We start from the raw sequence: 13,493 nt of genomic DNA on the forward strand, positions 1-13,493 counted from the left end.
ATGGGGTGGAGCGAAGTGAAGGAACATAGTGTGCCCAATCGTTCCCACTCTGACTAGGATTCGAACTCAAGGAGCCTCTTGAGAGGCGAATGTTCTAACCAACGATGGAAGATGGACGAACGGCTTTAGTCTCAAAAGGGAGGGGTAAGGGGGGTGGGGGATGGGGGGGTGGGGGATGGGGGGGTGGGGGATGGGATGGGGGATGGGAAGAGGGGATGGGAAGGGGGGGAGGGTAGCGGGGGAAGGGGGGGGGGGGTGTCGAATGTAGCAGTCGACATATCACGCCTGACACTAGAGGCCCACATTAACAGGATATCAGGGGGTCCACATGAACAGGATATCAGGGGTCCACATTAACAGGATATCAGGGGTCCACATTAACAGGATATCAGGGGTCCACATTAACAGGATATCAGGGGTCCACATTACCAGGATATCAGGGGTTCACATTAACAGGATATCAGGGGGTCCACATTACCAGGATATCAGGGGTCTACATTAACAGGATATCAGGGGTCCACATTACCAGGATTTCAGGGGGTCCACATTAACAGGATATCAAGGGTCCACATTACCAGGATATCAGGGGGTCCACATTACCAGGATATCAGGGGTCCACATTACCAGGATATCAGGGGGTCCACATTACCAGGATATCAGGGGTCCACATTACCAGGATATCAGGGGTTCACATTAACAGGATATCAGGGGGTCCACATTACCAGGATATCAGGGGTCTACATTAACAGGATATCAGGGGTCCACATGAACAGGATTTCAGGGGGTCCACATTAACAGGATATCAAGGGTCCACATTACCAGGATATCAGGGGGTCCACATTACCAGGATATCAGGGGTCCACATTACCAGGATATCAGGGGTCCACATTAACAGGATATCAGGGGTTCACATTACCAGGATATCAGGGGTCCACATTAACAGGATATCAGGGGTCCACATTAACAGGATATCAGGGGTCCACATTAACAGGATATCAGGGGTCCACATTAACAGGATATAAGGGGGTCCACTTTAACAGGATATCAGGGGGTCCACATTAACAGGATATCAGATGGTCCACATTAACAGGATATCAAGGGTCCACATGAACAGGATATCAGGGGTCTACATTAACAGGATATCAGGGGTCCACATGAACAGGATATCAGGGGTCCACATGAACAGGATATCAGGGGTCCACATGAACAGGATATCAGGGGTCCACATTAACAGGATATCAGGGGTCCACATGAACAGGATATCAGGGGTCCACATTAACAGGATATCAGGGGTCCACATGAACAGGATATCAGGGGGTCCACATTAACAGGATATCAGGATATGCGACGCTGGAGAACATTAAGATAGCCGGTGAAGAACATATAGAACAAGGTGAACATCTGGACATGATACTCAATAAAAAAAAACATCTTTGGAGGAGAAGATTAAGAACCAATTAACGTTTAAGTATTAAAAAATCCACATTTCCGGATGTATTCTACGTCTTTCCTCAAGGTACCGAATACAATATAAGTATACATCGCATACAGTAGTGTTATACTCTCCCGTTTTCTGTTTTGGGTCCTCTGGTAGGTTAGGAAATGGGCATTTTATATATATATATATATATATATATATATATATATATATATATATATATATATATATAAAGACAGACCCAGGGAATGCCGGGTACTCCCCCCTGAAAGTGTGAGTGTGTGTGTGTGTGTGTGTGTGTGTGTGTGTGTGTGTGTGTGTGTGTGTGTGTGTGTGTGTGTGTGTGTGTGTGTGTGTGTGTGTGTGTGTGTGTGTGTGTGTGTGTGTGTGTGTGTGTGTGTGTGTGTGTGTGGTGTGTGAAAAAAAAGTAGTTAGTAAATCAGTTGATTGACAGTTGAGAGGCGGGCCGAAAGAGCAAAGCTCAACCCCCGCAAATACAACTAGGTGAATACACACACACACACACACACACACACACACACACACACACCAGGAAGCAGCCCCCTGACAGCTGACTAACTCCCAGGTACCTATTTACTGCTAGGTAACAGGGGGCATTCAGGGTGAAAGAAACGTTACCCATTTGTTCCTGCCTCGTGCGGGAATCGAACCCCCGCCCTACAGAAATACAGGCCCGTAAAGGTGTGTGTGTGTGTGTGTGTGTGTGTGTGTGTGTGTGTGTGTGTGTGTGTGTGTGTGTGTGTGTGTGTGTGTGTGTGTGTACTCACCTAATTGTGCTTGCGGGGGTTGAGCTCTGGCTCTTTGGTCCCGAGCCAGAGCCAGAGCCAGAGAGCCAGTCCCGAGCCAGAGAATCGAACCCGCCCTACAGAAATACAGGCCCGTAAGTGTGTGTGTGTGTGTACAATCACTGTCGATAATATTAGTTCCTCTACTTCAGACTCTTATAAACGGCATCGCTTCAAGGAAAAACCAACCAAGGAGCCCGTCTGCGTGATCAAACCGCCGTGTTAACAATAAACTAATTAGACTTTGCCATTGCAAGTGATTTAATGCTGATGAACACAGATAGATAGACGGACAGAGACAATTGGAACGAGGAAGAGCAAGAACAGAATTTACATAAACTGACAATTACTATCCTGTCAGTATACCAGTTGAGGGATGTGTGTTGAAGGATGGTGGAGAGGGAGAAGGGAGTGGGAGCCGGATAGGAGGGAGAGAGAGAGAGAAATATGAGGAAGGGATAGACGAGGTAGGGGTGAGATAAAGTAGTGATGAATGGTCCAACAGGGATATACCACGCATGGAAGGTTTGTTAGAGCGATAATGAATGGAAGGATATAACGATAAACGTGAATTAAGAGAGGTGGAAAATAGGAGCCGTTTGGTTAGATATATGTTTTCCAGATACGAGCTCCAGTTCTTGGGCTCAGCCTCCGTGTGATGAACTGACGCGAGGAAATGCTTCATTGACGCCGTAGAGGTTATCTTGAGATGATTTCGGGGCTTTAGTGTCCCCGCGGCCCGGTCCTCGACCACGCCTCCACCCCCAGGAAGCAGCCCGTGACAGCTGACTAACACCCAGGTACCTATTTACTGCTAGGTAACAGAGGCATAGGGTGAAAGAAACTCTGCCCATTGTTTCTCGCCGGCGCCTGGGATCGAACCCAGGTTCGTCATACTTACTCTTGAATCCGACGATAAACCTCTCTTCCATCTATTCCTTGGACCATTATCACTCCCCCCCATTCCACTACCCTCTCCCTCCCACCAAGAGGACCATTACCCTTGCCCCTCTAGAGTCCTTCAGTGGTTCAGTTGTTACGCGTGACCCCTATTGACCTGGGCTATCGCTATCAAACAGGTTAGTAAAACCTTTTTGAATAGAGTAACTTTTATGTCTTGAACATTCATCTTCGTTGGGAGGAAAGAATTATGAGGTTTTGACACAAATTGTAATATATATATATATATATATATATATATATATATATATATATATATATATATATATATATATATAGTGATTTCACTCTGATGCCGCTGTTCACCTAGCAGTAAATAGGTACCAGTGAGCTAGACAGCTGCTACAGGCTGCTTCTTGTGTGTGTATGTGTGAGAAATATGTAGCAGACATGATAGATAGGAGGCCTGAACGAGGACCGGGCCGCGTGGACGCTGAGCCCCGAAATCCTCACAAGGAGGAAAAACAGGTCGGCAGTCAGTACAATAAACAACCAACGGTTACAAAGGTGGAGTCCAAGAGCTAATACCTCGATCCTGCAGGTGCAAACAGAAAATTTGTTTTCCCCAGAAATCAAACAAGGAAGCTCTGAAGGCTTCAAACAAACAAAGTAAAGCAAGAAAGTAATTCAATTGTTTACTTGGAGCTCGAGGCCTTCTTTCAGGATACAGAACAAGGAATGATTACAAAAAGAAATGGCATGAAGCTATTGCATTTGATGTTTGGCAGCTGCATTGACTGGGTCCAGAGAGCTAAAGTTCGACTCTACTAAACGCAGCTTTTGAATTCTTGACAAGTCAAGTGTCAAGTTGACACTTGACTTGACACGAACTCAAACGAGCATTAAGGGGGGAGAGAGAGAGAGAGAGAGAGAGAGAGAGAGAGAGAGAGAGAGAGAGAGAGAGAGAGAGAGAGAGAGAGAGAGAGAGAGAACTAGAGAGAGAGAACTAGAGAGAGAAAGAGAGAGAGAGAGAGAGAGAGAGAGAGAGAGAGAGAGAGAGAGAGAGAGAGAGAGAACTAGAGAGAGAGAACTAGAGAGAGAGAGAGAGAGAGAGAGAGAGAGAGAGAGAGAGAGAGAGAGAGAGAGAGAGAGAGAGAGAGAGAGAGAGAGAGAGAGAGAGAGAGAGAGAACTAGAGAGAGAGAGAGAGAGAGAGAGAGAGAGAGAGAGAGAGAGAGAGAGAGAGAGAGAGAGAGAGAGAGAGAGAGAGAGAGAGAGAACTAGAGAGAGAGAGAGAGAGAGAGAGAGAGAGAGAGAGAGAGAGAGAGAGAGAGAGAGAGAGAGAGAGAGAGAGAGAGAGAGAGAGAGAGAGAGAAAGAGAGAAAGCGAAAGAGAATGTGTGTGTGTGTGTGTGTGTGTGTGTGTGTGTGCGCATATATATATATATGTGTGTGTGTGTGTGTGTGTGTGTGTGTGTGTGTGTGTGTGTGTGTGTGTGTGTGTGTGTGTGTGTGTGTGTGTGTGTGTGTGTGTGTGTGTGTGTGTGTGTGTGTGTGTGTGTGTGTGTGTGTGTGCGCGTGCGCATGCGTGTGTGCGCGTGCGCATGCGTGTGTGTGTGTATATGACAGCATGGGAAGCCAAGCCAACAGTCAACAGAAACCCAAATTCAGGCTTCAACCAGCCAGCTTTGAGCCGGACAGAATGACACAGAAAATTATAGGGAATTATGCAATCTCGCTTCTGTCTGTCTGACTGCCAGGATTTGTTTCTGAAAGATGATCCCGCGGCGCAAAAAAAGCAAATACAAATTTCTTGTCGCTTGTATCTTGCTGTATTCCAGGAAGCATTTCTCACTATCCTAGAAGCATCTTGGCTGTATCCAAGATCTAAATTCCTGTATTTGGGTTTTTCTTTATCCTGTATACGGCTTTCTGTATGATTATAAAGTTTATGAACGTTCTGTATTGTCTGTATGTCTCTGTCCTCTTTTATGAATGATATCAAGCAATTGTTTTTTTTAGTTCTAAACACAGCCACGAGTCAAATACACCGAGGAGAGATGCAAACACACACACACACACATACATACACCTTCACACACACACACACACACACCTCCATACACAGTTTCAAGTGTAGATATGATAGAGCCCAATAGGCTCAGGAACCTGTACACCAGTTGATTGACAGTTGAGAGGCGGGACCAAAGAACCACAGCTCAACCTCCGCAAGCACAAATAGGTGAGCACACACACACACACACACACACACACACACACACACACACACACACACACACACACACACACACACACACACACACACACACACACCCCTGGAACTAATCCGTCGACGATGCAAGGAAAAATTAAAGCCAGTCCAGTCGAGTTCCTCTAAGTTATCGAGAGAGAGAGTCGGAGGCAATACTTGTGAAGAATACTGAGAGTAACAAGTTTTTGTAACTTTTGGTGTTAATTGTGTGATACAGATCACAGGTGCAGGGCTCCCAGAGGTTAATTTCCTTTACCACGATGGATGGTTGGGTAGTTAGGGGAGTACCATGGTGGATAGTTGGGTGTCTAGAAGGCACCATGATAGATGGTGCCTCCCCTTACCATGTCATGGTCCAGGGGAAGTAAGGTGCGCGAGCTAGATGCACCCAGGACGCAAGTTCGAGTCTATCTCATTGCTCCAATTTCTTTACCCATAGGATACTGATGTGATTCCAACGCCATTCACGTAACTGTGCAATATTAAGACATTGATGTGCAATTAAGATTAAGACTGTGCAACAGGAGAAAGATCAACAGAACACAGGTGGAGAGTAGCAGACAAAGAGGAGACACAGAGCTGGAATTTGATCGACATTTGATCGACATTTAGGAGGTATTTCACCACACCTCAACTCACGAATAATTAAGACCCTGTATAATGGTCTTTAAAACCCTCGTTTGACTCATTTTTATGTAAATCAGTTCAAGCTTGACTTTCATATTTGCTGGAGAAAGCAAATCTCTCTATTTTATCCCAAAGATGAAATGGTGAAAATCTTTCGGTTCAAATTATGTCCCCCATTTATCAAACCAATTTATAGACGTGTGCTGCATGGGGGGGGGGGGGATAAGGGGGAGGTGATGGGGGGGGTGGTCAGAGGCCATTATCCATTCATTAAAACCTATTAACCTGTACCATTAATAATGGATATTAATAGTTTAGGCTCCAAGGAGTGACAGATGACATATTTTCAACGTGTGTTGGGGATGAATGGTTAGGGGAACGAGGCGTCGTTTTGGTGGGTAGGCGTCGTGTATAGATGGGTAGGCGTCGTGTATAGATGGGTAGGCGTCGTGTATAGATGGGTAGGCGTCGTGTATAGATGGGTAGGCGCCGTGTATAGATGGGTAGGCGCCGTGTATAGATGGGTAGGCGTCGTGGATAGATGGTAGCGTCGTGTATAGGTGGGTAGCGTCGTGTATAGATGGGTAACGTCGTGTATAGGTGGGTAGGCGTCGTGTATAGATGGGTAGGCGTCGTGTATAGATGGGTAGGCGTCGTGTATAGATGGGTAGGCGTCGTGTATAGATGGGTAGGCGTCGTGTATAGATGGGTAGCGTCGTGTATAGATGGGTAGGCGTCGTGTATAGGTGGGTAGCGTCGTGTATAGATGGGTAGGCGTCGTGTATAGATGGGTAGGCGTCGTGTATAGATGGGTAGGCGTCGTGTATAGATGGGTAGCGTCGTGTATAGATGGGTAGGCGTCGTGTATAGATGGGTAGGCGTCGTGTATAGATGGGTAGCGTCGTGTATAGATGGGATGCGTCGTGTATAGATGGGTTGGCTTTCCCCCTTCTGCACCTGTTCACTCCCACCTTTCCTCCGTCTTCCCTATTACGGTCCACTCCCTGCACTGCGGCTCTACCTGCGTAGATGGCCCATGCGTGCAAGCTATAGCCCCACTGCCTGACCCACCATGTTGTCGTGTATCTATGAGGCGCAGGGGGTCATTGTGTGTTTCCAGGCAGTCTCTCTAGCACTTTGATTTCAAAAAATATATATATATCTTCTTTTCTGCACCTTTTTGTGTAAATGTTACTGAAAGATATTGTTAACTTTTGTTTTTATTTCTGTAATTTCTTCCTCTTTGCTACATTTTTTTTTAATTCAACATTCTACGATTCTGTCACGGAAATTCTCTAGGAGGTCACGGAAGATATTTTTGCTTCTCTGACGAGTTTTCTGCGTCACAGAAACCCATCTAGGTGTCACAGAAGAGGTTTTTGCGTCACAGAAACCCTTCTAGGCGTCACTGACTGGGTTTCTGCGTCACAGAAACCCTTCTAGGTGTCACTGACTGGGTTTCTGCGTCACAGAAACCCTTCTAGGAGTCACTGACTGGGTTTCTGCCTCACAGAAGAGATTTCTGCGTCACAGAAACCCATCTAGGAGTCACTGACTGGGTTTCTGCGTCACAGAAACCCTTCTAGGAGTCACTGACTGGGTTTCTGCGTCACAGAAACCCTTCTAGGAGTCACTGACTGGGTTTCTGCGTCACAGAAGAGATTTCTGCGTCACAGACACCCATCTAGGCGTCACTGACTGGGTTTCTGCGTCACAGAAACCCTTCTAGGCGTCACTGACTGGGTTTCTGCGTCACAGAAACCCTTCTAGGAGTCACTGACTGGGTTTCTGCGTCACAGAAACCCATCTAGGCGTCACTGACTGGGTTTCTGCGTCACAGAAACCCATCTAGGCGTCACTGACTGGGTTTCTGCGTCACAGAAACCCTTCTAGGAGTCACTGACTGGGTTTCTGCGTCACAGAAATCCAACAGTCACACTCACAGAATAGTCACAGGACTCTCTAAGTAGAGAGACACAAACACACACAAACACACACACACACACTCAAACTCTTGATAATCAGATTTGATAATCTGCCTACGAAACCTGTCAATCTTTTACTCAATCACAGCAACTCTATTGACATCTACCGAACCGTTAACGAGCCCCGAAACGGCCCAATTTAAGGTCGTTATTGTTGGAGAGAAATTGGTGGAATGCTGTGGAGCTGATAAACAAAATTTGAGGAAAGATGTAGATGTTTCGTAGCAGGTTGAGTATATGTTATGTGTTCTGGAGAGAATAATGTAGGAAAATAAAATAGAGAAAAGGGGTAATATAGGATATGGAAAGTGTGTTCAGAGAAAGCAGGGAAGAGGAAGAGAATGATAGATGAGGAATGATGAGGAATGATGAGGGATGATGAGAAGGATGAGGAGGAGAGGAAGCATTGTGGATGATTCAGCCTCATTCATCTCCATGAGTCATCAGCATCTTCCACCCCCTTATGTCTGTTTATCTCAGCATGTCTCCATTAGATCCCGTTTCCAATGCTGTTGCTGAAAGCCCCTCTCTAGTTATGCTGCTGCTGCTGCTGCTGCTGCTGCTGCTGCTGCTGCTGCTGCTGGTGCTGCTGCTGGTGCTGCTGGTGCTGCTGCTGATACTGCTACTGCTACTGCTGCTGCTACTGCTACTGATACTGCTGCTGCTGCTACTGCTGCTGCTGCTGCTGCTGCTACTGTCATTGCTCGCCCCAAACGCTCCTCCCACTCATAATTTTTGTCCACACTCACACTCTTCTCCCTCATACTTAGCCTTACTCCTTACTCATACTTCCTCCTCACACTCCTCATTCTAGTCTTTGTTCTCTATGCTGTTGTTCTCTCCTTTATTGGTTTCTCTTTCGTCTACATTCTTCCATGTCTTCCTCATTATTCCTCTACTTTATTGCCCTTTTCACTCTCCTTCTGTCGCATCCTCTCCCTCATTTTCTCTCACTCCCTCATACTCTCTCTCCCTCATACTCTCTCACTCATACTCGTATATGCCCCCTCTCACATTCTCCCTCCCTTTTCCTTATCCTCAACCCTCATCCTCTTGCTTACTCCTTACCCTCATTCTCTCACTCTCACCCTCATACTCTCCCTCTCACCCTCATACTCCTCCCTCACCCTCTGCGTTACACTACACCCAATATGGACCTCAGAACATATCTGGTCCCCCTGTGGACATGTCCCTACACTGTTCGCACTCTCTCCCCTCTCTCTCTCTCCCCTCTCTCTCCCCCCCCCTCTCTCTCTCTCTCTCTCTCTCTCTCTCTCTCTCTCTCTCTCTCTCTCTCTCTCTCTCTCTCTCTCTCCCTCACTCTCTCCCTCTCCCTCACTCTCTCCCCTCTCTCTCTCTCCCTCACTCTCTCTCCCTCACTCTCTCTCTCCCTCCCCTCTCTCTCTCTCTCTCCCCTCTCTCTCTCTCTCCCCTCTCTCTCTCTCCCCTCTCTCTCCCCCCTCTCTCTCTCTCTCTCTCCCTCTCTCTCTCTCTCTCCACCTCTGAGGACTATGGTATCATCACCATCCCTTCCCTGATTGCCTCGCCCACCATCACCATCATACAGACGCGATCACCATCGTCCATACTACCATCACCCAGGGTTTTTTCACTACCACTATTTATCTACCACTATTCATCTACCACTATTCACTATCACTATTCACTATCACCTGTATCATTATTTTACATACTTAACTGTAACCATTTTAAGGTGTTTAATTGTGCCCTGAACCCCCTCAAGCGGGTATGAAGCAGGTATCAAGCAGATATCAAGCAGGTATCAAGCAGATATCAGCAGATATCAAGCAGATATCAATCAGATAGCAAGCAGATATCAAGCAGATATCAAGCAGGTTTCAAGCAGATATCAATCAGGTTTCAAGCAGGTATCAAGCAGGTATCAAGCATATAGCAAGCAGGTATCAAGCAGATATCAAGCAGATATCAAGCAGATATCAAGCTGATATCAAGCAGATATCAAGCTGATATCAAGCAGATATCAAGCTGATATCAAGCAGATATCAAGCAGATATCAAGCAGGTATCAAGCAGGTATCAAGCATATAGCAAGCAGGTATCAAGCAGGTATCAAGCAGGTACCAAGCAGTCATCAGCAGATATCAAACAGATATTAAGCAGGTATCAAGCAGATATCAAGCAGATATCAAGCAGATATCAAGCTGATATCAAGCAGATATCAAGCTGATATCAAGCAGATATCAAGCAGGTATCAAGCAGGTATCAAGCAGTCATCAGCAGATATCAAACAGATATTAAGCAGGTATCAAGCAGATATCAAGCTGATATCAAGCAGATATCAAGCTGATATCAAGCAGATATCAAGCTGATATCAAGCAGATATCAAGCAGGTATCAAGCAGGTATCAAACAGATATCAAGCAGATATCAAGCAGGTATCCCAACCTGTTGGGATATGGATGTAGATAATACTGTTTAGATACAATAAATACTGTACATATAGATACTATAGATACTGTAGATATAGATACTATAGATACTGTAGATATAGATACTATACTGTAGATATAGATACTATAGATACTCCTGTTTAAACAGTACATATAGTACATATTGTCAATAGTCACGAATTCGTACGTTCTTAGCTTTTAGAAAGTAGTCAACTGACTAGTAAAGAATTCTTATATAAAATATGAAGCTAAATCCCAAACATAAATAGTCCTAGGCCTAGTATAGTACACATATGTACTATATTAGGCCTCAGATATCATGTATTAGGCCTAGGGAGGTCAGGTTAGGTTAGTTTGTCATTGCCTTGCCCCCTCAGGTGGTAGGAGTGGCCCCTATTGCTCCCCCCTCAGGTGGTAGTAGTCAACTCGTTTTCGCACTTTCTTACAGTCAATATTGACTTATTAAATAAGTGCATATGTGACATATTAATTTATTGTGATTATTTTAGTTTCCCTTGAAAAGCTTCATAGAAAACACCGACCTTACCTAACCTTCTTAGTATGTTAAGATAAACATCTTATTGCTTCGTAATTACAATTATTACTTAACCTATACCTATAATAGGTATTACTTAACCTATACAATTATTACTTAACCTATACCTATAATAGGTTAAGTAATAATTGTAATTACGAAGCAATAAGATGCTTATCTTAACATACTAAGAAGGTTAGGTAAGGTCGGTGTTTTCTATGAAGCTTTTCAAGGTAAACTAAAATATTCACAATAAATTAGTATGTCACATATGCACTTATTTAATAAGTCAATATTGACAATACGAAAGTGCGATAACGGGTTGCAGTAGCGGCAACAGGTACACAGGTAACGGAAGCATGAGCACTACCACAAACAGTAGCGTGAGGTACTCTAAAGTGTGAGGCTCATTAGAGTCACGGACTCAAGCACAACTCCCAGTACAGCACTAGTGCACAGTAGAACACAGAGCCCAACAGTCAGAATTGGCGTGCACAGCGGCCATACTGAGCAGATGGATGTGTTGTGAGTCGAGAGAATGTGATGATCTGCTCGGAAGAGAGGTAAACACCGCTTGATTTATGATAATGAGAATAATGAGGAAATAGCGTGAGAGTTGCTGAGAATGAGGACAAGTGGACAGGACCGGACTATTATATAGGGGGGGGATTATAAGGCCTATATGCACTCCAATGTCGAGTAGAGGAAGAGGTACTCCGGCTGTTTGAGATGTGACGATAGACAATGTACATCTCTCTACGTTGCTGCGTATAGATGTGGCGCTGCGTATAGATGCAGCACTGCGTATAGATGTGGCGGTGCGTATAGATGTGGCGCTGCGTATAGATGTGGCGCTGCGTATAGATGCAGCGCTGCGTATAGATGCAGCGCTGCGTATAGATGCAGCGCTGCGTATAGATGTGGCGCTGCGTATAGATGTAGCGCTGCATATAGATGTAGCGCTGCGTATAGATGTAGCGCTGCATATAGATGTAGCGCTGCGTATAGATGTGGCGCTGCGTATAGATGTAGCGCTGCGTATAGATGTGGTGCTGCGTATAGATGTAATGCTGCATATAGATGTAGCGCTGCGTACAGATGTGGCGCTGCGTATAGATGTAGCGCTGCGTATAGATGTAGCATGACAATGCAAAGACCAAAGATAATGGAATTTGTCATACAAAAGGAAGATCCAGACAGGTATATAACATGGCAGCCATTACCATAATAGACTGAGAGCTGCTGTTGCCTGTAAGCATGGATCACAATCATAGGAGACTTCAACTGTGGAAAGATAGACAAGGAAAATAGAAACTAGGACTGAGGCACAAAGAAATTCTCTCTGCCAACATATCAAGTGACCCACACGAATGAGAGACAGCGACAAATCAGATGAACTTGAACAAATCCACAAGGGCCGTGACGAGGACTCGAACCTGCGTTTGAGAGCATCCCAGACGCTGCCTTAATCTATTGAGCTACGACATGATCAAAAGGAGTTGAAACCAAAGTTCTACTGTACTGCATCCTGCAGATGAACTTGACTTAATATCCACTCTGAACGAGTCAGATATAAGGGAAATCAAATTAGAAGCCCCACGTGGGCTTAATCAGAATACACTGATTATCTTGAGGTTATCTTGAGATGATTTCGGGGCTTTTAGTGTCCCCGCGGCCCGGTCCTAGACCAGGCCTCCACCCCCAGGAAGCAGCCCGTGACAGCTGACTAACTCCCAGATACCTATTTACTGCTAGGTAACAGGGGCATTCAGGGTGAAAGAAACTTTGCCCATTTGTTTCTGCCTCGTGCGGGAATCGAACCCGCGCCACAGAATTACGAATCCTGCGCGCTATCCACCAGGCTACGAGGCCCCTGTTTGAACATCTGGTGGAAGTCTTGGAATCACGTACTCAAAGAATGAACCAAGAAAGGGAGGAATCTATGATGACGAGGAGTCACAATAACGTGGCTAAAGTATGTTGACCAGACCACACACTAGAAGGTGAAGGGACGACGACGTTTCGGTCCGTCCTGGACCATTCTCAAGTCGATATTGGTTCCATGTAACTATAACTACAATCGACTTGGGAATGGTCCAGGACGGACCGAAACGTCGTCATCCCTTCAGCTTCTAGTGTGTGATCTGGTCAACTATGATGAGACGAGAAACACATAAGTACTATGGAAACTTGACCTCAAGAGAATATAATTTACAAGACTCGATGGACTTGATGGAATTGATTACTCTCAAGTGTCGAGATAAGAATTGATAGCAGTCTAAAAGGAAAATATATGAAAATGAGGCATCCATGGTTCAATCATTGCATGCAAGGAAGCAAGAAAATCAAGAAAAACAACAACATTAGAAATGCAACGAAGTGAAGGGAACTATCAGGGGGGTAAAGCGCCAAGCCATTACGACTATATAGCACTGGGAAGGGGGTCAGGATAAGGATTTTGGGATGGGACGGGGGGGAAAAAAGGAATGGTGCCCACCTACTT

General features: G+C 45.4%; 1 protein-coding gene across 1 annotated transcript; it reads left to right on the forward strand.

The window, feature by feature from the left end:
* Positions 1-2,762: 2,762 nt before the first annotated feature.
* On the forward strand, positions 2,763-12,135 carry LOC138352762 (uncharacterized). Its single transcript, XM_069305350.1, has 2 exons — positions 2,763-2,769; positions 11,765-12,135. The coding sequence occupies exons 1-2, from the start codon at positions 2,763-2,765 to the stop codon at positions 12,133-12,135; spliced, it is 378 nt and encodes a 125-aa protein (XP_069161451.1).
* The last annotated feature ends 1,358 nt before the right edge of the window (positions 12,136-13,493 follow it).

This window comes from Procambarus clarkii, chromosome 54 (assembly GCF_040958095.1).
Source record: "Procambarus clarkii isolate CNS0578487 chromosome 54, FALCON_Pclarkii_2.0, whole genome shotgun sequence".
NCBI lineage: Eukaryota > Metazoa > Arthropoda > Malacostraca > Decapoda > Cambaridae > Procambarus > Procambarus clarkii.